The sequence below is a fragment of the Artibeus jamaicensis genome, unplaced genomic scaffold (genome assembly GCF_021234435.1).
Source record: "Artibeus jamaicensis isolate MK-2021 breed Jamaican fruit bat unplaced genomic scaffold, CSHL_Jam_final contig_519, whole genome shotgun sequence".
In the NCBI taxonomy this organism is placed as follows: Eukaryota; Metazoa; Chordata; class Mammalia; order Chiroptera; family Phyllostomidae; genus Artibeus; species Artibeus jamaicensis.
The window spans coordinates 17,449,935-17,471,978 of NW_026521871.1; the positions used below are offsets into that span (position 1 = coordinate 17,449,935).

The 22,044-nt window shown below is 49.3% G+C and overlaps 2 protein-coding genes across 20 annotated transcripts; one reads left to right on the forward strand and one right to left on the reverse strand.

Annotated features, from left to right (window-relative positions):
• Positions 1–902: 902 nt before the first annotated feature.
• On the forward strand, positions 903–6,677 carry OGG1 (8-oxoguanine DNA glycosylase). 14 transcript variants are annotated; one of them, XM_053669100.1, is made up of 8 exons: positions 903–1,119; positions 1,983–2,090; positions 2,472–2,719; positions 3,279–3,458; positions 4,726–4,907; positions 5,774–5,924; positions 6,058–6,107; positions 6,347–6,677. In XM_053669100.1, the coding sequence occupies exons 2-8, from the start codon at positions 1,984–1,986 to the stop codon at positions 6,428–6,430; spliced, it is 1,002 nt and encodes a 333-aa protein (XP_053525075.1). In that variant the 5' UTR covers positions 903–1,119; position 1,983; the 3' UTR covers positions 6,431–6,677. The 14 variants fall into 14 exon arrangements, with proteins under 14 accessions (XP_053525075.1, XP_036990525.1, XP_036990524.1 ...); XM_037134630.2 differs by lacking the exon at positions 903–1,119 and adding an exon at positions 1,582–1,643; XM_037134629.2 differs by lacking the exon at positions 903–1,119 and adding an exon at positions 1,607–1,678.
• CAMK1 (calcium/calmodulin dependent protein kinase I) lies at positions 6,612–19,466 on the reverse strand. 6 transcript variants are annotated; one of them, XM_053669098.1, is made up of 12 exons: positions 19,379–19,443; positions 15,095–15,209; positions 13,064–13,195; positions 11,777–11,851; positions 11,526–11,664; positions 10,661–10,787; positions 10,494–10,569; positions 9,716–9,828; positions 9,058–9,136; positions 8,876–8,963; positions 6,992–7,109; positions 6,612–6,883 (listed from the first exon to the last, which is right to left on the reverse strand). In XM_053669098.1, the coding sequence occupies exons 2-12, from the start codon at positions 15,175–15,177 to the stop codon at positions 6,801–6,803; spliced, it is 1,113 nt and encodes a 370-aa protein (XP_053525073.1). In that variant the 5' UTR covers positions 15,178–15,209; positions 19,379–19,443; the 3' UTR covers positions 6,612–6,800. The 6 variants fall into 6 exon arrangements, with proteins under 6 accessions (XP_053525073.1, XP_036990522.1, XP_053525072.1 ...); XM_037134627.2 differs by lacking the exon at positions 19,379–19,443 and adding an exon at positions 17,380–17,462; XM_053669097.1 differs by lacking the exon at positions 19,379–19,443 and adding an exon at positions 17,276–17,346.
• Positions 19,467–22,044: the final 2,578 nt, after the last annotated feature.

Sequence of the window (22,044 nt, forward strand, 5' to 3'; positions counted from 1 at the left end):
TAATTGGGCCCAAGTGGTTGCAGGCTGCTGTTCATACTGCATTTGTAAGACAACAGCAAAGATAATAGGACCGCTCCCATTTCCCATGCACTTACTGAGCGACTGTACCTGTACTGAGCACTTTTAGATACAGTTTCATGTAATCTTCACATTAACTATAGGGGAAGTTAATAATTGGTAGGTTATCTGCACAGTCACAGGTTTGAAAAATTAACTTGCTTAAGTTCTCACAATTAGGAAGTGGTAGAGCTAGGATTTTAACTCAGGTCTGTTTGTCTGCAGAGCTGACTCTTTAACCGTAACTATGCTGAACTGCTGGAGGAAGAGTCTACTGCCCATTCTTTCATGAACTTCAGATACTTTCAGTTCTTTGCCAGTAGGATGATGGTCAAAGTGCTTCAGAGTCACTGTAGTTGTGAGTGACCTTCCCCTTCTTAACTGGGGACTGAGCAGGAATGTAGAGGATTTCTCTTCATTCCCAATCCTGGCACCTTCTTTTCCGATTCAAGCATTCATTGAAGGAAAGCCTTCCAAGTGCTAGGTACCTGTGGGCTGATGTGCCAGTGGATGAGACAATCACAGGGAGCAGTTACCAAGGGTCTCAGAGCCACTGAGGGAGTATAACTGAGATAACCACTGCATTTGACTGACGATACCAAATTCCTGGTACTCCCCACTAGGTAGTGTGTGGGAGGCACAAAGATAAATCAGCTGCAACTCTTGCCCCTAAGGAATTTGCAATCTAATAAGGCAACCAAAAATCACTATGGTAGAAAGTTTAAAAAATCACCCAGAAAAAGGTGCAGGTCTCCTAGCTTTTTGCGAGTTTCTCCAGAAGAGAAGCCATGACATAATACATCTCTCCTGGGCCTGGCAGCCCGCCCTGGCAACGGGGCTGGGCAGACGGGCTGCCTCAGGGCCACACACTTCCCTTGCATTCTGAATTGCCTTTCCCACTCCCAGAGAAAGCCCCTCTACAGGCCGTCTTCAGCTCGTCAGTGTTAGGTGGCGGAGTACTGAAGGAAAGCTGAGACCAGAGACACAGGTGCAGGCGACGGGCCAGGCTGGACGATCTGAGGAGTCAGGCCTCAGGAGTGAAGTCTGAGGAGGCCTACGAAGGTGAGCGCGAAGACAGAATCCCCAGGAGGCAGACGCTGTGGAGAGTCTTCGCAGGGGCTGGGTGGGCCGGAGCTGCGCTCGGGGCCCGTTGGATTCTCTGTGAACAGGGGTTTATGGGAGGAGGGCTGAGGTGGGCGAATAGCAGACTGGAGAGGCTCGGGGGAGAAGGGCTCTCTGAAAATGGCGAGGGATTGGATTTGGTTGGGTGGGTAGGCAAGCGTGAGGAATTTAGGGCTCAGAGGACCTCAGGCCATGATGACAGGGGCCCGAGGGCGCACTCTGAACCGGGTCTGTGGGGACAAGCCGGCCTACCTAGGGCAAAGGAAAGGCCCAGAGCGAACCCGCAGCGAGCCCAGCGCGCGCTAACCGCCGCGGAGCCGAGAGAAGACCCACCCACCCCAGCCGCGCCCGTTTTCATTGGCGCCTCTAATTTCCACGCGGATTGGCTACCTCTGGATTCAATAAACCGGGCCTGAGCCCTGCTTCCTGTAAGAGCGAGGTCTGGCTCCGGAGAAGCCGGAAGAGTATGTTTGCAGATACCTCTTACGGCAACCTGGTGGTACAGTAGTAGGGGAGCGAGCACCCTGGGGTCGTGGAGGAGGGGAGGTTTAGGGCAGGACGTGGGACCGAAGGGAAGGAACGCGCCTTTAGTGACGACTGAGGGGCGGGGCCTGCGGGAAGTGGAGGAATTAAATGAGATTGGGCAGACTTCAAACAGATTAAGAACTTGGGTAAGCCTTCAAGTTCTCGATCTTGGTGGGAGTGGTCTGTTGGTGGCGTGTTGAGCTGGTTCTGAGTGGCTGTGGCCATTATGGGGCGGAGACTGATAAGGAAATATTAGCCTGCTCTCTTTTGCTCGGTAGCATGGGACATCGTACACTATACTCTGTTCCGTCTCTATGGGCTTCCATCCCCTGTCCACGCTCTGAACTACGCCTGGACTTGGTTCTGGCTTCCGGACAATCCTTCCGGTGAGTGACCGTGGCTCCTGACTCCTCAGCACTGCAGGCCTGGGGTGCAAGGGAATGTTGGGTGTAATGGAAGAAACCTTAGGGTACAAAAGAGGAAACGGAGGCACGGTTGTAGAGCCTGTTAGCTCCATTTTTTAATGTTTAACAATCCGGTAATTGTTGGAGGGGTGGAAAGATGGTTGTCGCCTATTACCTCTTTTATAAAGTGGACGTAGTAAGCCTGTGCAGTATTATTGTAAGGATAAATGACATAACTGAAGCACTTTTATTTTGTAGTTCATTAATCAGTTTTGTATGTGGAGAGGTTGTAAGATGGGAGGGCCCCAAAGGGTGCAGGAAGGGAAACTGAGTATTACAGCTGCCCTGTATGTGGGGGCTCAGGTGGAGGGAGCAAAACCCTGCACACTGGAGTGGTGTGCTGGCCGACCAGGTATGGACACTGACCCAGACTGAGGAGAAGCTCTACTGCACTGTGTACCGAGGGGGAAAAGGCCAGACTGGGAAGCCCACGGGAGAAGAGTTGGAGGCCCTACGCCAGTACCTGCAGCTGGATGTCAGCCTGGCTCAACTATATAGCCATTGGAGTTGTGTGGACTCCCACTTCCAAGAGGTGGCTCAGAAATTCCAAGGTGAGTACAGAACCTGGGGCAGGGGTTGGGGTTCTCATAGTTTGGTTAGGTTATTCAGTTCCACCATCTGTAAAATGGGGACTATATCTACCTCATAGGATTTTATGAGTATTAAAGGAGCTAATACATGTGCAGTGTTTAGAATAGTGCCTGACACATAGTAGTTATTTTTACTATTATTATTGTCCTGCTGATCACCATCATGGAGTCTGTGTGATTGAGAGCAGGTGACATCATTCATTCCATAAATATTACAGAGCATCTGCTATGGCGCTGGGAATACAGCAGTGAACAAAATGGACACAAATCCCTACCCTTATAGTGCTTACATTGTGGCTTTTTTATCTGTGGAATTTGACGATGACCCATTTCTGAACATGCTGTGAGGAATGAGAGCTCTGGTGTTGCTTTCCTTACCAGTGCTGTCTCTCATTCCCCTGGGTGATTCTGATTCACCTTCAGAATCAGGGGATTCCCTCTGGTGCCTAAGATCTGAAGGTGAGCAGAAGTCACTATTGACAGCAGATCCTTCTCCTACCCCTGCTTTTCCTACCTCCAGGTGTTCGACTCCTACAACAGGACCCCATCGAGTGCCTTTTCTCTTTCATCTGTTCCTCCAACAACAACATTGCCCGCATCACTGGCATGGTAGAGCGGCTCTGCCAGGCCTTCGGACCTCGACTTGTCCAGCTTGATGATGTCACCTACCATGGCTTCCCCAGCCTACAGGCCCTGGCTGGTGAGTAAATGGGTCTCTGCCCCAAGGCTCACTAACAGCTTTCAAGGTCTATTTAGTTCTCCCATGGTCCTCATCTCCCATCTCAAAGTTTCCTGCCTTCCCAAAGCCTGTCCTCATCCAGAATCACCCTGCTTTGTCTGATCAGTCCCAGTCATACCTTACCCTCCCTATCTGTCCCTGAAATGACTTCACTACTCTGTGCTTTTTGCCCCATGGTTTAATGCCACTTCAGAAAAACATCCATATTTAATGTACAGTACTTTGGGGTTAAATGCACGTGTTTGTTTTTTTTTTTTAAGAGAAATTATTTAGAAAGTCACAGAGGTACCTGACTAGTGTTGCTCAGTGGATTGAGTACAGGCCTGTGAACCAAAGGGCTGCCAGTTCAATGCCCAGTCAAGGGCACATGCCTGGGTTGTGGGCCAGGTCCCCAGCAGGGGGTGCAAGAGAGGCAACCACACACTGATGTTTCTCTCCCTCTCTTCCTCCTTCCCTCCCCCTCGCTCTAAAAATAAATAAAATCTTTAAAAGAAAAAGTCACAGAGGTAGAACAAGTGAGCTGTATAAGAAATGAGCTCAGGGAACAAGTTCCAGAGGCAAAATAAGGGTGCTTGGAGCTTAGGAGAAAGAGGCAAGAAAAATGTGCTTTTCGGGGAGGGAAAAGTACAGGCATGCTCCATAGAGAGAACTGCTGCACATGTGTTCTAGAAACAGACTGCCTGAGTCTGAATCTTGGCTCTGGTACTTATTTACCCTTTCTGTGCCTGTTTCTTCATCTGTTGAATGGGAGAATAACCTATCAGAGTTGCCACAGGGTTAGGTAAAGGAATGCACATACTGCACCTAGCACAGTGCTTGGTATATGAGAAATATGCAGAAAATTCAAGTTGCTGTCTCCATAGTGAACCCAACAGTTTTGTGTCCAAGAACATACATTCTTCACAGCAACCCTGTGAAGCAAGTTTTGTTTTGTTTTTTAAGAGAGAGACATTGATTTGTTGTTCCTCTTATTTATGCATTTATTGGTTGTATCTTGTATGTGCCCTGACCCAGATCAAACCTGCAACCTTGGCATCTGGGGACAATGCTCTAACTAACTGAGACAAGTTTTTACAGAGACAAGTATCTCCAAAAAATAGTGACGTGGGAAAAGGGTGCTAAGGGAGAGCATTCATTTGGCATGGAAGGCTCGCACTAGCTTAAGGACATAAAGGATTTGAAGGTACCTGACACCTGCTTCCTTCCCTACCCGAACTCCCCCCCCCAGGGCCAGAGGTGGAGGCTCAGCTCAGGAAGCTGGGCCTTGGGTACCGTGCCCGCTTCGTGAGTGCCAGTGCCCGAACCATCCTTGAAGAATACGGCGGGCTTCCCTGGCTTCAGCAGCTGCGCAAGGCCCCCTACGAAGAGGCCCACAGGGCCCTCTGCACCCTTCCTGGGGTGGGTACCAAGGTGAGGCCTCAGTGGGGTAGGAGCTACCCTTACCACCCATGTAGAAAGTAACAGAGTAGGCCTGAGAGCTGGGTGCAGGCTACTACCCATGTAGAGGGTAACAAGGCAGACCTGAGAGCTGGGTGCAGGCTCAGCTTCTGAAGGTGGAGCAAGAAGGAAAAAGGATACAAGCAGATATTTTATTAGGGAAAATGCAAAATGGGTGTATAGGACACTGCCCTTTGAATGCATTTGTAGAAAGGTCAGGTACATCCATACACTGCTATATGTATGCAGAAATTTCTAGAAGGAACCACAGGAAACAGTAGTGGTTACCTTTGGGAAGACAAATTGGAAGATATTTCTACTTTTCATTTTATTCTTTCTTGAAATTATATGTACTTATAAATCTTTTTGTTCAATCTTAACAGGGTTAGCTAGAATCAAGATAATTGGGAATCTGGCAGTTATTGTTTTCTTCTGTATACTTCTCTGTAGTTTAAGAAATGAATTTTTACTTAAGGAACTGTTTTTAATGGGCTCTGAACTTCACTCTAACATTAAATCTTTGTTCTGCTTCTTCCTAGCCATGTAACTTGGGCCAAGTTCCTTCACCCTTCAGAACCTCAGTTTTCTTGTCTGCAAAATGAAATATAGTACGAGCTTCTTTTCAGGTTGTGATGAGAACCTGGCCTACATAGATGTTCATGTAGAAGCAATCTCATCACAGCATTTTGAAAATTACTAATATATGACATATATTGAGATTATAGAATAATAGTAACCTCAAAGTGGAGGAGGAAGTAGCTGGCTTTGGGGCTAGAAAGAGGATGCTGCCTGGATCCTATCATTCCTCCTCTGTGGCTCACTTTGTGTTCATCACAAAGGTGGCTGACTGCATCTGCTTGATGTCCCTAAACAAGCCCCAGGCCGTGCCCGTGGATGTCCACATGTGGCAGATCGCCCAGCGTGACTACAGCTGGCATCCTACCACAACCCAGGCCAAGGGTCCAAGCCCCCGGGCCAACAAGGAACTGGGTAAATGGGGAGATGCCAAGGCTGACAGTAGACTGAGTCAATGGGAACTTCTCACACCTCTCCCGAAAACCCCACCCCTGTGGATGGGAGTGGGAGGGGCAAAATTTATTTTGCTTTGTTACTTTTGATTTAGGAAACTTTTTCCGGAGCCTGTGGGGCCCTTATGCTGGCTGGGCCCAAGCAGTGAGTATACCTATGCTTTCTCTCTTCCTCAGTCCAGACCGCATAGAACTTCTCCCCCAGCCCTGACCCAGGTGACCCTAAAGGATTTTCTACCCTTTGTTCCCAGCCCTGACTCTAGTGGACTTGCATTATCCTGGGCCTGCTCCCTAGGAACTCTGTGTCCCCTCACACTACCACTGGCCCCACTCTCCCTAACCTCAGTGTACCTTCTCCCAACACAGACTTCCCCCTGTCCCCAGGTGCTCTTCAGTGCTGACCTGCGCCATCTCTACCATGAGCCACCAGCAAAGCGCAGAAAGAGATCCACAGGGCCTGAAGACTAGGTGGGAGGCACCGGACAAAGGGATTCTCCCAATACCTTTTCCCTCTATTACCCATTATTCTCCATCCAGCCTCATGTTGGGAAGAGGGGTCCATGCAACTACCTCAGGGGGCAGGAACCCTCAAACTGAGCAATTTGCACAATAGTGTGGGGTGGGGGTTATCTGGTCAGACAAAGGTACCTGTGGTTTTATCCTCTTCCCTTTATTACAAGAAGGAACAATAAAATAGAAACATTTGTATGGAAAATGCAGTGGAGGCGTGGTAGGGAAAGGGTGGGGTAGGGCAGGGTAACCCCAGTTCAAGGAGGGAAGGGGAGTAGGCTGCCCCCATCTCCCCCACACAGGGGATCCTGACCCTGGATCCAGCGTCCTAGAGGTGAGGGGGCAGTCTGGGGGACATTTCCGGGCCCGGCTCCACACAGCAGTCTCGACAGCAGCAGCCAGCTGCTGACCCTACATGAGAAGAGAAAACAAACTTGGCTGTGGAAGCAGACCCTCCACTCCAACCTGGTCGCCTCCTCATGGACCACGCACGCCCCTCCACAGAGCCCTGGTCCTCACCCCCAGCTGCTGGTGTCAGCAACTCCCCATGGCTCGCAGTCTGTCCCTGCCCTTCCTGGCTGGTGCCCAGATGTAGCTTCCTCATGTGCCGCACCACAGCCGTGGCATTGAAGGCTTGCTGTGGGGAGAGGGGGAAGAAGGGACTTTTGAAAAAGTGGGAGACCATGGGGCAGTGTCTGGCAGGGCAATTCTTGCAGTGGTTCCTTCTTTTTTTAGGTATTAAAGATTGATCCCCTAAAACCACCTGAAATATCTGCAAGGCTTTATTAAATGCAGCCATATTATATATATATATATATATATGCACATATATAAATAGTATATATTAACAGATACATAACTTTTTCAATTTTTTATTTTTTTTTAGAGAGGGAAAGGGAGAGAAACATCAGTGTTTCAGAGAAACAGATTGGTTGCCTCTTGCACACCTCTAGCCGGGCACCTGGCCCACCACCCAGGCATGTGCCCTGACCAGGAATCAGATTGGCAGTCCTTCAGTTCACAGGCCAGCACTCAATCCACTGAGCCATACCAGCCAGGGCTATGTAGCTTTTTATATATAATTAATTCATATTCACATGATAGCAAACTATAGTATTGTGTCAGGCATCATTCTAAGCACTTTACATACTAATTCATTTAATTTTCACAGACATCTCTGGGGGGAGTCCTGTTAGTATCATCCCTGTCAAAGGAGGAAACAGGCACAGGGAGGTTAAGTAACTTGCCCAGATTTTGTATATTACTCAGTATCTCCAAGTAGATGTCCCCATCCACTCCTCACGTTCACCATATCCAAAACCAGAGTCATCCCCCAAAGATAAGTTTATGCCCCTGGGATCTCCATCTCAGTGACGGTACCACTGTCCACCCTCTCTTCAACCAAAATCTGGGGCCAGCCTTGACATCCCTAGCCCAACATCCATTCTGTCGTCAGTTCTTGTCAATTCTACCTCCTAACCAACTCCTACATCAGCCACTGTTCTCTGTTACTGTTGCCCCTGTTCTGGTCCAGCCTTCAGTCTCCTGCCCGCACCTCTGCCACAGCCTCCTAAGGGGACTTGGCCTTCTCTCTGTGCCTCTCTCTGTTGGTTGAGAGCCTTTTCTAAAGGGCAAGTTCCTGCTGAAAATCCTGGGGCTCAATCATCATGATTAAGTCAGGGCCCCATTGTGGCACTTGAGACCCTGAGCAGCCTGGCCCCTATTTGCATATCCAGCCTGGGCTCCTGCCTCAGTCACTCAGTCCCCACTGCCCCCAAAGCCCTTCCAGTCCAGTCAGGCTTAGCGCTGGCACATCCTTGGATGGCCACACTCTCTTGCCCTTGGCCCTTTGTACATTGGTCCTCTCTGCCTTAGACATTATTCTACTGTGCCTGGCTAATTCCTACCCAGCTGCCAGGTCTTTATGCCCCTTCTAGGACCCTGTGGGTTGGATTTGATGTCTCCTTAAGAATTATACACTGTTCTCCCTCTAGATTTGGAGGTCAGGAACCCTCACTGGAATACAGTAGGTGATAGGGAGCATTGAATGAATGGATGAAACAGGTTCTTCGGCCCTGGCCTGCATTGCTTGGTGGGCATTGTCCCTCAAAGTAAAAGATCACTGCTTCAATTCCCTGTCAAGGCACATGCCTGGGTTGCAGAGCAGCTCCCCAGTTCAGGGAGTGCAAGAAGCAATTGATCGATGTCTCCCTCTCTTTGTCTCCCTTCCCCTCTCTAAAAAATAAGTAAAATCTTTAAAAAGAAAGAATTTCTTCAGTAAGCATTCTTGAGCAGTTACTTTGTGCCCAACTTGGTGCTAGGTATTGTGCAAGCTAAGGCCTGGTTGGGGGTGCGGAGGAGTTCTGGGTAGGCTGGGACCCAGGACTAGGGACATGGGCTCACCTTCCACTTGCTCTTGGCAAAGTTCTTCTTGATCTGCTCGCTCACCGACTGGTGAATATTCTTATCCAGAGCTGTATCTCCTGCAATCCTAGGGTAAGGGTGTGTGGAAGTTTCTCTGTGAAGGCAGAGCAGGACTGGGGCCCTGGGCCCCACCCCAGTTCACAGGTCATCAGAGTTCTCACCATGGGTGCTGCAAGGCCTGCTCACAGGTGAACCTCTTTTCTGGATCCTTTTCCATTAAGTGCCGGATGAAGTCTTTGGCTGAACCCCCAAGACAAAAGCAAAGACGGAAAGAGCATGGCAGTGCCTGCAGACAGCCCCAAAGCAGAACCTACCTCCTCAGGTCTGGCCTGGTATCCAAGCAAGACGGGAGGCCAGACCTGTCCATGCACCGCCCCACCCGACGTGTTCTCTTCTCTAAGCCCTCCATCCACCCCAGCCTTCCAGCTGTCTCCTTTTTCCCTTAAGAAAAACTTGTTCTTAGAAAAGGTTCTACTCAGTGCATTCACACTGATGTGTAAATGATTAATAAGGGTTTCACAGGGTTGCCTCCTACTAGGAGGCACAAAAGGACACATGAAAACTTATGTGGTATTTTAGGCATTAGGAAGTCCATGGGGGAAGTATTTTCAAAAATACTATGTTTGAAGGCAGAATGAATGAATACCTACAGGTTTCTCAGATCAGGGCCAGGCAGAGGGAGGAACTGGGGTGGGTGCCTCAGACAGCTCTTAGTCTCGGGCCGGGGAGCCGACTGAAGGAAGGCAGTGAGGAGGCCCCCAAAGCGTGAGGAAAGCACTAGAGGCAGGGCCCAGGGGAAGAAGGCAAAGCCCCAAATACCAGAGTCAGAGATGTCGTCCCAGTAAGGAGAGTCAAACTCGTACTCGGCCTTCAAAATCTGTTCAAAGAGTTTGGCATCATTCTCGTCATAGAAGGGGGGGTAACCGCAGAGCCTGGGCAGGGAGAAACTCATCCTCATTTCCATTTTCCGTGTACACACTGGCTCCCAATGGAGCTTTAGGGCAGTCCCAGGGGTCAGGCAAGACCCACAGGAAAGAGTTCTCCCTTTTACAAAGGGGGTTTGGTAGATCTACCCCTCTCTGCCTTATTCACTCTTGTCCAGCTCCACTTTCTGTTCCTTAATATGTCACCATGTTTTCTTCCTCAGGGCCTTTGCACTTGGTGTTTATGTCTGGCTCCCTCACTTCATTCAGGATGCCAGTCAAATGTCACCTCCTTAGAGAGGACTTCCCTAACCTTTTCATCTAAAATGGCATCCATTCCCCTCTCTCTACCCTACTTCATTTTTCTTCATAGTACTTTTTTAACCACCGGACAATATTTTATGGATTTATTTACTTGTTTATTTACTTTTCTCTCGCCTACTAGAATGTCTGCTTCCTGAGGGCAGAAACTTTATTTTGTTCTCTGCTAAATCTTCAGTGCTAGGTACAGTGCCTGAAACATAGTATCTATTGAATGAAGTAATATTAGCCATTAATTGGTAGATAAAAATGTAGATGGCAGGAAGGAAGAAATAGCAGAGGGGAGGAAGAGAACACAGAGTAGGGGAGAGAAGTCTGGAACCATACACCCCAGTGGCGGAGCCCCCACTCACAGGATGTAGGCGATGACTCCGATGGACCAGCAATCCACTGCCTTGCTGTAGGGCTTCTGTGCCAGGACCTCAGGGGCTGTGGGGGAAGAGGACATGGTGGTGACAGATCTGCCCTGCAGCTCCTGGTTCCTCCCCCTCCCATGGCCTCAGCCCAGGTCCTTCCGCACCCACGTATCCCGGGGTCCCACAGGCCGTGGAGAGTACACTGCTGGGGTCCTCCATTTTGGAGAGGCCAAAGTCGGAGATCATGATCTTGGAGTCTTCCTCCAGGCTGTAGTACAGCAGATTCTCTGGCTTAAAGGGCGGGAGGGAGGGGAAGGCACAGTCAGAGGCTGTCCAAACCTTCTGTTTCCCCAAGCACCCCTGGGAAACAATGGGACCCCAAAAGCCGCTGTGGCTTCACAGATACTATCACAAGAAACTCAAGGAAGTTCTCAAGGAGGTTAAAAGTTTCAGAAAGGACAGGGCTACGAAGATGTGGGAGGGAATTTTCTATAAACCTCAGGTGTTTATTGCGAAACCCTAAAGAAATAATTTTGGAACACCTACTGTGTGCCCCAACTTGACTAGCACTTGCTTTCACTTTGGTCTTACCACATCCCTACCTTAAGATGAGGAAACTGATGTCTTGAGAGGAAAGTCTATACCTAGTGACTTGCCTGAAAACCTACACTTAGGGAGTAACAGGGTCAGGATTCAAACTCAGTTCTGTCTCACCCCAGATCTGGTCTTCTAGACTGGAATGAGATGTGCTACAACATCCAAGTTTTCTACAAAGAGCAAGTGGGACTTTTATTATCAGAAAAAGACACAAGATATTACTTGGATGACATGACAGTAGAGTTCACCTTTGTTTCCATTTGCATGCCCGAACCAGAGTGGGAGGAGGCAATTTAAAGTTTACAAGCTCCTCTTTGTAGATGGGAAGCGAAGGTTCAGAGAGGGGGTGAGAGTTACCCAAGGCCACACAGTGAGGAGTGTGCAGAGCCCTCATCCCTGGGTGCCCCAGGTCACCACACCCTCACACCCCACCTTGAGGTCCCGGTGTACGATGCCCAGGTCGTGCAGATACTTGACAGCATCCAGCACCTGAAATATAAGGCGGCTGGCATCCCGCTCCGTGTAGAAACCTTTTTCCACGATGCGGTCAAACAGCTCCCCTCCTGACACCCTGCAGCAAGGGACAGGACAGTCTGGCCAAAGAAGCAAGAGAAGCAGGAAAGGTAGGGAGGGCGTGGCAGGGAGAGGTGTGAGGAAGGGTCAGATGCAGGTGGGCTACTCACAGCTGCATGATGAGGTAGAGGTGGCCCCCACTCTCATAGATGTCATCCAGGGCGACAATGTTGGGGTGCTTAATCCTGAGTGGAGAAAAGAGGTGGTTCAGAGCTGAGAACAGTTCAGCTCCCTTCCCACCCTCACCTTGAAGGACCACCGCCTCAGATCCTGGGTAGGACGCACCAAGGATCTGGATCCCAAAGGCAAAAAGCTGAGGTACCACAATTGATTACAACGTGTTCCAAGGTGGAGAGCACAGAGGTAAACACTAGACTCTTAGTAACTAGACCTGGGCCCAAACCTGCCTCTGCCATGTGCTATTTGGGGGCAAGTGTTTCACCTCGCAGTGCTGATCAGTATGATTTAAATTTTTTTTCTGTGTTGATAAATCTGTCAGCCTGCACAAGACCAGGGGCTTTATCCTGCTCACCACTGTTCCTCCAGCACCTGGGGCAGAGGAGGGGGTCACGAGTACTCACTGAATTGAGTGTAACTTCTCTGAGCTTCAGTTTCTTCATCTATAATATGAAGCCAATGATAGTACTTCCCTCAAAGAACTGGGGTGAGGATCGCATGACATAATAAACAGGTAAGTAAGTAAGATGCTTCATATAGTGCCTGGCACATCGTAAATACTCAGTAAACTAACCATGACGGTACTGACCTTGATGGAAGATGGCTTTGCCATAGACTTGCCATGTGACCCTGGACAAGTCCTCTGCCTTCTCTGAGCCTCAGTTCCCCCACCCCTACCACCAATAGTGGAAATGATCGTTTCGTCCCTGCAGGATGGTTGGAAAGCTCAGGAAAGAGACTGAAAGTGAAGATTCTCTATAAACTTTCCAGTGAGGCAGCAAGTTTCATATCGGCATGAACAATTCATAGACCAGGTGGTGCTGACTTAGTTAGTTAGCACATAGGCATTTTCAAATTTGCTGAGAGGTTTATTACATGGGGGAACAAGGCATGTCTAGCAATACCACCAGTTGAGATGCATGATTTCAAGCCCTGTTCAAGGATTGACCTTCAGACCTGATTGAACAGATTAAACCTCTGTAAATAAGCAATGACATATCAATGACATCTGTCATGTTAGCTATTGTGCCCGGCACTTGAAATAAAGGGTTGCTAATGCTTGTCACAACCTTGACAAGTGGAGATTATTACCCCATTTTATCAGTGAATAATTTGAAGCTCAGAGAGGTTAGATGATTTGCCCGAAGCAGGGGTTGGATGAGAATGGGAAGGGTCAGGGCAGGGTCAGCCTGGGCAAGTGCAGGCTATGGCTCACGCACTTGTGCAGCACAGCGATCTCATTTTCCATGCTGCCTTCCTTGCCCTCCAGAGCCTTCTTGGCGATGCACTTGATGGCCACCAACTTCTGAGTCCTTTTATCCTCTGCCAGGATTACCTCTGAGAAGGCCCCCCTGCATGGAGAGGGGATTCATGAGGCAATGAACTGGAACCCCAAATTTCCTCCAGCCTTTCCTCTTTTCCCTGTGGGTTGTGTGACCACCTCAGGACCAAAGGAGGTGGGATGAGCCTCCCTTCATCACTCAATCCATCCTCTGGTGCCAATCAGAATAGTCTGTGCCCTGGCCACAATAATGGGGTCATGTGATGCAAGCCAGTTTATTGGCACTTTGAAAATGAGGTACTCTTTTGTGCTAAGCTGGTAGAATGTAAACCTGGGGTTTATGGTAATCATCTTTGCCACCACTTGGGGAGAACCTGGTCGAGAAAGAGGCCAGCACAAAGGAAATCGGGGAAATGGTCCAAGACAATTTCCTGATAACATCATGTGAGCCCCTGGGTCCAGCCATGCCTGAAGTTCACACCCTGGGTTTTTTTTATTATGTGCTTGATTGATTTCTTTTTCTGCTAAAGCCAATTTGATTCGTGACTAATTTAACACCCTTGAGAACCTTTAAATACCATCAGCATCACCTAGGAACTGTTTAGAAATGCACAATCTCAGGCCCCACCCCAGACCTACTAAACCAGAATCTGCATTTTAACAAGATCCTTGGATGATGTGTATGCTCACTGAAGTTTGAGAAGCAGTGCTTTATAACAGGCTCTTAGAAAGGAACAAATTAAACTCAGTTGCACTGAAATTCACTGATTAAGGAGGGTTTACTACACTATAAAGATTTTATTTACTTTTATTTATTTACTTTTAAAGAGAGTGCATAAGATTCATCGGTTGCCTGTCGCATGCCCCCAACTAGGGACCTGGCCCACAACCCAGGCATGTGCCCTGACTGAGAATCAAACTGGTGACCTTTTGTTTGCAGGCCGGGGCTCAATCCACTGAGCCACACCAGCCAGGGCTAGAGTATTCCTTCTGTTACTTTTAGATAAGAGGTCATAAGTCAAAAGCATCTCCCATGGTGAAATCTCAGTCATCAAAATAGCTCGTGACTGTGTAGCCTCATTGCTGGTTTTCAGTCCTGTCCCTCTCCAGTTTACCCTCCTTACCAGGGCCAGAGTAACTGTCCTGAATTGCAAACTTGCGAAAAAGTCTTCAACATCTTTCTATGGCCCGTGGGATAAAGTCCAGCTTCCACGGCTTGGCTTTCAAGGCCTTGCATGACCAGTTCCCCTTTCTTTCCCAGCCTCTGACTATAAGCTCCACCTGACTCTACCCCTTTCCACACAAATTACACCTCTAAGCCTTTGCTTATGCTATCTTTCTGCCTGGAATGTCCTCCTCTTTCTCTGACAAGTGCACTCCTACTCATCCTTCAATACCCAGCTCTAATGCTTCCTTCTCCATAAAGTGTTCCCCCCGGCAGAAGCCACTGCTCTATCTGGGCTCTAAGGAATCCTCATTCCCTTCTTTAATTGGAGCTTACCATGTACCCTGCTGTCATTTTCCATGTGTCTGTCTCCCTCACATGTCTGGGATCAACATGAGGGCAAAGACTAGGTTTCAGCTTTTTCTGGACTCCCAGCACTAAGAACAGAGCCTTGGCCAGCATCCATCCCTAGACGTAGGCCAGAACTCCCAGCTCTTGGAAACGAGTTGAATAAACTGACTCCTTCACTCTTCCCTACTTCCTTCTTTTCATAGGAACCCAAAGCTGTGACAAGAGCAGCTCCGGTTCCATCCACTGTCACCAGAAATGAAAAGCCAGTATTGGCCATGGCAAGGCTGCCAGAGGGCCTGGGCTATAGGAAACAGGAAGTAGTGATTAACTGGCCAGAGGAAGCACCACCCTGGACTCAGCCTCCCCGGCTAGCCAAGTCCAAGAGTAAGGACCTTCCCAACCTCGCCCCTCAGCTCAGGGACAGCCCCCGTTCTCTCCTGCCCTGAGACTCACGTTCCCAGAACATCACGGAAGTCGTAAATGTCCCTAATGTCCTCCGCCTGCTTCCAGCTGGGGCCTTCCACTGCCCCAGGCATGGCCCACTGCCCCCTGGCCGTAGCCAGGGCTCCTGGAAAGGGAAATGGAGGGATAAAACTCAGTAGGGCTCAAACTTCTATGTGGTAACTTACTGGTAGACCTGTTCAGTCATTCAGCTTGCATTTTTTCATTCTCTGATTCGTTTACATGACAAAATAACTCAACAAACATTCAGTCATTTATTCATTTAGCAAATTCTTATGGCTAGAGGAAAATTCTTCATGGCAGCAGCAAAATTCTTCAACGAAGTCATTCACTCATTCATTCATTTTATTCAGCTTACCTCCCAGTTTCTCCCTCTCTAAATCCAAATACCCCAGGAGACTCTGGCCTCTCAAAGGACAACAGAAAAGACCCCAGAGCAGCTTGTAGAAGCACAAAGCCCAGGAGGATCCCCTGTCCCCAGAACCAGCAACGTTCCAGCCCCGCCCCGGGAATTGCAGGGGCGTCTCCCTCCTCCTTCTTCACACCGCCCAGCCTCTCGAAAATCAGGCTTCCGGCAGCCTGGGCTTCCAGCAATATCTCAGCCACGTTTTTAAATAGCTCGTTCTTTACTGTTGCCACGGCAACAGCAGCCACAGCTGGAGCTCACCAGGATTCCTACTTTCCCCCTCCCACCTGACTCCCTATCTGGCTCTCAGCAGTCTGAGAAATGGTCCCACCCAGCCTATCCCCTCTCGATCAGAGTCAGAAACTTCACCTTACTCTGATCTGGCCTATACCTTACTCCACTGAGACCTCAGCAGGAGAGGGTGGGAGTGCTTTCTCCATTTATCAGATGGTGAATGGGGAGACAGAGGCTGGCAATGAGCAGGAGCTCTGTCTAGAGTTTCCCAAATGACCCCTCACTAGGGCCCCAACAAAGTTTTCTAAGAGCAAAAGCCTTAGAGGGCTCCTTCCTATATTGGAAAGACTGCCCTCCACTGGTCCTTCTAATGTGCAGCCTTACTGGGGCCCATTCAGAAAACAAAGCCTCGCAACCCCATCCCAGGCTCACAAAGGGTGAGGTTAAAACAGAGCTCAGCATGCTGTGTGACTTCAGAGAGGGCACTTTCCTTCTCCCTTTCCTTTGCAGAAGAACGTGGGGAAGGTGCTCTGACTAGAGTTCCTGGTGTGAGATCCTTCTCTTTTGATGGCACCTCCTTTTCATGGGGGCCTGGCCTGGTATGCAGCAGTGGCAGGCCATGGTGGGACCTCAGCACCAGCCACCCCTTCAGGAAATTAGACTTGATGGTAAGCTCTAGAGGCAGAGTTTTCAAATCCACCTGGAGGTCTCATATATACAACCCCCATAGTTCCTTACATATCCCTGCACCCAGACACACCACCTCAAGCCCCACCCACACCTCTGAGTGCAAACACCTGCCTTCAGATCCAGCACCCTCCGTACTCAGAAGCCCTGACACCCTGTAATATCGGTACACCCAAACATCAGCACATATGTCCAAACACATAATCCCCCAGACAGCCTCACACCTAAATATCACTCCCACAGATCCCTCTCACACCCTGCAGCACACATCTGTGTATACCTAGACCAGATGACACCCAGAAACACACACATATCCCTCACCTGTATACCGGATATCCCAGATTCACTCATACCCTTTACCCTCCAGTTCCTGTACACCCTAGAAGCTCCTACACTCCAAACCGAACCCCAACAAATTACACGCCTTACTTCAAACATCCTCAGTACACAACCATATACCGCCCCCCGTACGATCTTTTGAGCCAGATACCAGCATGCACAGCACCTGGACACATATCTGCAACAAAAACACTGATTCCCAGACATCCCCGCCCATAAGGGTACACTTACACACCAGCACACCACTACTCTGCATATGATCCGCATGCCTGTGCTAACATTAGCACACCCCCAACCCGGCCCCCACACATCTCTACCTTCAAATGCCCGGTCCTTCCATTCGGGCCCAGCTGCTCGCACGCGCGCGCACACGCGCACACAGCCCTCCCCACCTTCCTCTATTTATCCAGTCAGTTCCCCACCAGCCCGCCTGACACCTGCTGTGTCTGGGGCAGCGGTCACGGGAAAAGGCCCACCCAGCCCTGCCCGTCCAGAGTCCAGCCCACCCTAGCACTCCCTCTCATCCTTGGGGGAGGGCATCCAGCGGCCGCGGGGTCCGGCCGCCCTCCCAGACGTGCAAGGCGAAGGCGGGACGGTCCCGCGGCTGTACCTGTGGCTGCCCCGCCGCGGGGCTGGTCGGGAGGCTGGAGGCGGCTGACCCTGAGATCCCGCCACGGTCCGCCGCCCGCCCGCTCTCTCGCTGGGGCTCGGCTGGGCTCAGCTGGCTCCCCCCGCCCGCCTGCGGCTCTGATGTCAGTAGAGGAGGAGCCTGGGGCGGAGGGACGGGGACGAGGAACCCGCAGGCGAGGCGAGGCTCCCCGGCTGGGGAGAGGCGCGCGGGGCGGGGGGGGGGGGCGCCCCTGGCACAGGTCAGACCCTCCGCCGGGCCCTCCCGCTCTTTGCCTCCCGTAGGACCCCCATTTCACAGAGGAGGCAACCTGAGGCCCAAGGAGATGGAGGGTTCAAAATCAGCAGTTGGTCAGAGGCAGAGCCGAATGCGAGCGCAGGTCTGGCCGACGCCGGCGGCTGGCCCGTCTCCCTCCGTCCTCGTAGCGCTTCTGTCCGACGGCTCCGGGAGCGCCCGTAGGGCCCAGCGGCCCCTTTCCCCGCCCCTCGCCACCACCCCCACCCCGGTGCCCGGGAGGGAGCTGGGTCCCTCACAGGGCTCAGGAGACTGTCGAGGACGGGGCGATGGGGCAGTAAGTAGGGAAAGAAGAGGCAATGAAGAGAATCGAGGCGGTCGTAACGGGTGGCGATCCCACTTGACAAGTGGAAAAAATAAGGGACCTCCCTCAGCAAGGCAGAGCTGACGCCCCAATTCCCTACACCTCAGGGTGGTGCCCAGAAGGACGGGCTAGGGAGGCAAGGGGCAGTTGGCGGAGTTAAATAAGGATCCTGGAGGAAGCTGGAGAGAGGACCAAGTGCCACGTGACTGGACAGGCGCCAGGGGCTGATGGCTGGAGCGGAGGGGCCCCCACCGCTCCTGGGGCGGCAGGCAGGCGGCCAAGGGACCTGACCGAGGTCCTCTTTCGCAAGGCCTTCCTTGGGAAGAAATTTGGTGTGCAGCGAAGGAAGGGGGAGCAGCTCGCAGGAAGTGGGGGTAGGGCTGGACTGTGACCAGCAAGGGGGGCACACTGCCTCAGACCCCAGCCCCACTCCACCTCAGTCACCTCCCGGTGCCCTCTCCCCCTTCCTGAATTCCGGCTGGAGATGGGAAGAAGACAATGCTTACTGCAACTCAGTTTCAACTGGCCTTCTCCTCTTAATTCTCTGGACTGTGTCAGAGGGCGGTCCATTTATTATGTCCAGTGTGCAGATGAGTGAGGGAGATGGCTGAGGCTCCTAAAAAGGCCTTAGAGATCGAATTACCTAGGTCACTCTTTACCTGTCTGAGCCTCAGTTTCTTCATCTGGAATATGGGAATGTTGATGACCGACTCAATTCTCCTGAAAATTCTGAGATGATGGATGTGAAGTGTCTCTAGGGATTCAAAATATCAGAGCTAGACTTAGTGTAGCTCAGACAAGGGACCTGATTTGTCCAGGGTCAGGGCTAAGGGGCAATTTTCCTCTCCCAAATCTTGGTATCTCAAACTATCTAGTCCATGAAAAAACATACTTTGTGCCCAGGGCTGAGCCCCTAATCTCCACTCCCTACACCCACCCAACATACCCCCTGAACTGAGGTTGTCTCACTCAAATTCCTGTTTATCTCATTAACATTCTCAAGGTGAAAGGTGGCCTCCATCCTCCTGAGGACTTGTATGATTTTTACACTCCGGTTTTATTCACATTTTGCCTACTTTTAAGCAAGTTTGGGGGGGTACTTATGCTTTCTTTTTTCTAGCAAACACATTTTTTTCTTTTAAAAAGTATTTCTACTAAACAAGTAATACATGATCATTGCAAGAAATTTACATAAAATACTAAAAACACACATCAGACCATTTTTGCCGCTGACCAGATTCCTTCATTTGCCAAGGAACAGAAACCCAACCAAAGCCAGAGGAACCGATGGCTCACAACAGCTGGCACAAGATTGAAAGAAAAACAGCAGGATCAAGATCTTGGGAGATCTTGGAGACTGGAAGCGGAGGCACCAGTACTCACGGCATTTGCTTTCTCTCCTCTTTCCGCGTCTCGATGTCTCTGCACACTGGCTTCCTTTCCTCTGCAGAGTGATCTCTGCCTGGCAGGAAACAGGGTGTGAGGCAGCCCCAGCTTTCCCGGGAAACCCAGCAGAAGGAGAACTGTATGCTCAGGGGAGGACTCTGCTGGATGCCTGCATTTGGCCCCCAAGACTGTTGCCAGGGTAATCAGGGACTATATTGGGCAAATGTACTGCCGTGGGCAGCCACACCAGAGTCACAAGGAATGAAGAGGGGTATCTGGCCCAAAGGAAATAGGGAGGGGTGCTGGGCAGGCATAATAACAAACCCACCCCAGCCCTGTTCTCATCAACCAGAAATAACCAAGTGTTAATATTCTGCAGTACTTATTCTTCTGGACCTTTGGGGATGCACACACACACACACACACACACACACACACACACACACATTACTTCCTGCTGCCTCCACTCCCCACCCAATGAGCATGTATCAAGATACTAAAACAAAAAGTGAGTCAAGAAGGATCAAATTGATGAAGAGAAAAAGGAAATAATCTTATTCTCTCTTCTGCTATTAAAAAGATAACAAAGCAACACCGCCATTTCCATCTTCCCTTGAACCTGACAGAAAATAAGCCACTGAAGGAGTGAATGGTTTTCTAAGATTAGGGAAAATGGAAGAAGTCACAAGGGAAACAAGGACAGGTTTATTTATAAAACATTAAAACATTCTCTAACTTTCTGTTGCTAAAAACAACCCAAAATACCCATACGCTACTCCAAAATCATAGCCAACAGTAAAAAGTGACCTTCAGACTGAGGAAATGTTTGGTACACAATGGGTTAATATTTCTGTTATGTGAAGGACACATAAAATTGGTAATAAACAGACTAAGGACACAATAAATGGTCGAAGGAAACAGATGAGACACAATAAACACAGGACAATTTCTACCTTCTAAGTAAACTGAAAGAGCTTATTTATAACCTTTTAAACTTGAAGTTTAAAAAACTGGTAACACCAAAGCTGTGTTAGTGTGAGCAATGGATTCTTCTACATTGCTGGAAGGACAATGACTCAGTAAAAATCTTTTAAAAAGCAACTTGGCAATATGCATCAAAGTCTTAAATAATGTCTAGGCCTTTTGACACAGGAATTCCTCTTTGGGAATCAATTTCAAGGAACTGATGCTAAATTAGGACAAAGCTATATATGCTCCAAGATGTTTGAAGAAATATTTTTGGTGGATGTGTACCCATTTGGTGTTCAATTATTTAAATTTTATTTAAACAACAACGATGAAGAAATAGAATGAATTTGAATGTCATATCTGTCACATCTTTTCTTTCCTACTGTTGAAACACGGTGCATTTAAAGACACTCAGAGTCAGCCCTGGCTGGTGTGGGCCAGTGGATTGAGCACCAGCCTGTGAACCAAAGGGTCGTCAGTCTGACTACCAGTCTGGACACATGCCCAGGTTGCATGCAGGCCAGGCCCCCAGTGGGGGTTGCGTGAGAGGCGACCTCACAATGATGTTTCTCTTCCTCTCTTTCTCCCTCCCTTCCCCTGTGTCTAAAAGTAAATAATTTTTTTTTAAAAGAGACATTTGGAGTCAGGCAGACATGGGTTCAAACTCCATCCACTTCCACCCCGCACCAGCTGTGGGATCCTGGGCAAGTCACTTCATTGTTCTGAACCTCAGTTTTTTTCATCTATAACATGGCACAATCATACTGATAATCATACCTACTTTGTAGCATTATTTTGAAAATGAGACAACTTGGAAAGTTCCTTTCACTCAGTAGACTAGTTCCCTTGCTGTCACTTGGGTTCTCAGCACGTCCCTGGTACATAATGGGTGCTCAGTAAAAACAAGGCAGAGGAGTTCTCTTCTTTTCTAGACAGCAGCTGTCCTAAGGCAACTGCTTGTACTATTATTTCTTCTTTCATTCTTGAAGCCTCTATTAAATCTCTAGTAACAGGTTCTATTCAGCTCCAAATTTGGGGGTTTCCTTCTGCCTTCATGGAGCCTAGCCCTACTTCTTATTCTATTAGGAGCAACCCATCTTAAGAGACTCAGAGACCCCCCCAATATTTACCAGATCTCACTGATCTCTCTTGGCTAATACAGACATATTTTGAAGCAATGATTCTTGTCCTTTTCTCTGATTCTCAACCCAGAGTACCTTTAATTTTGTATGTGGTAGTGCTGGCAGGCCCAGGGAGGGACAGTTAGAACAGGGCCTCTGAAGTCTAAGACCTGGCTTACAAAACTGGCTAACCACCAGTTATCTGATCTGGCCCTTCCCCTTCCCGTATCCTAGCTTCCTCATCTGTAAAATAAGGGTGATAGGCCCTGGCCAGGTAGTTCAGTTGGTTGGAACATTGTCCCGATGTGCTGGAGTTGCTGTTTGATCCCAGGTCAGGGCACATATAGGAATCAACTAATGAATGTATAGATAAGTGGAACAACAAAACAGCATCTCTCTCTCTATAATACCAATAAATAAAAAAATTCATAAAATAAGGGTAAAGTATCATCTGCTCTTATATATGGTGGTTAAGAAGATTCATGTGAAGGGCTTGGCATCATCCTAGCTTCGTCCCTTGCAGACCTTCAAGAGTTGTGTTCTAACAACATGACCTGAGTTTTCATCAAACGT

Coding starts and splice junctions, on each gene's coding strand:
- OGG1 (XM_053669100.1), top strand. CDS start 1,984: ATGGGACATCGTACACTATACTCTGTTCCGTCTCTATGGGCTTCCATC. Junction 2,720..3,278: donor GGTGGCTCAGAAATTCCAAG/GTGAGTACAGAA, acceptor TCCTACCTCCAG/GTGTTCGACTCCTACAACAG. Junction 5,925..6,057: donor CCGGGCCAACAAGGAACTGG/GTAAATGGGGAG, acceptor CTTTTGATTTAG/GAAACTTTTTCCGGAGCCTG.
- CAMK1 (XM_037134623.2), bottom strand. CDS start 15,177: ATGCCTGGGGCAGTGGAAGGCCCCAGCTGGAAGCAGGCGGAGGACATT. Junction 11,665..11,776: donor CTCTACCTCATCATGCAGCT/GTGAGTAGCCCA, acceptor CCCTTGCTGCAG/GGTGTCAGGAGGGGAGCTGT. Junction 9,137..9,715: donor GGACGACATCTCTGACTCTG/GTATTTGGGGCT, acceptor TTGGGGGTTCAG/CCAAAGACTTCATCCGGCAC.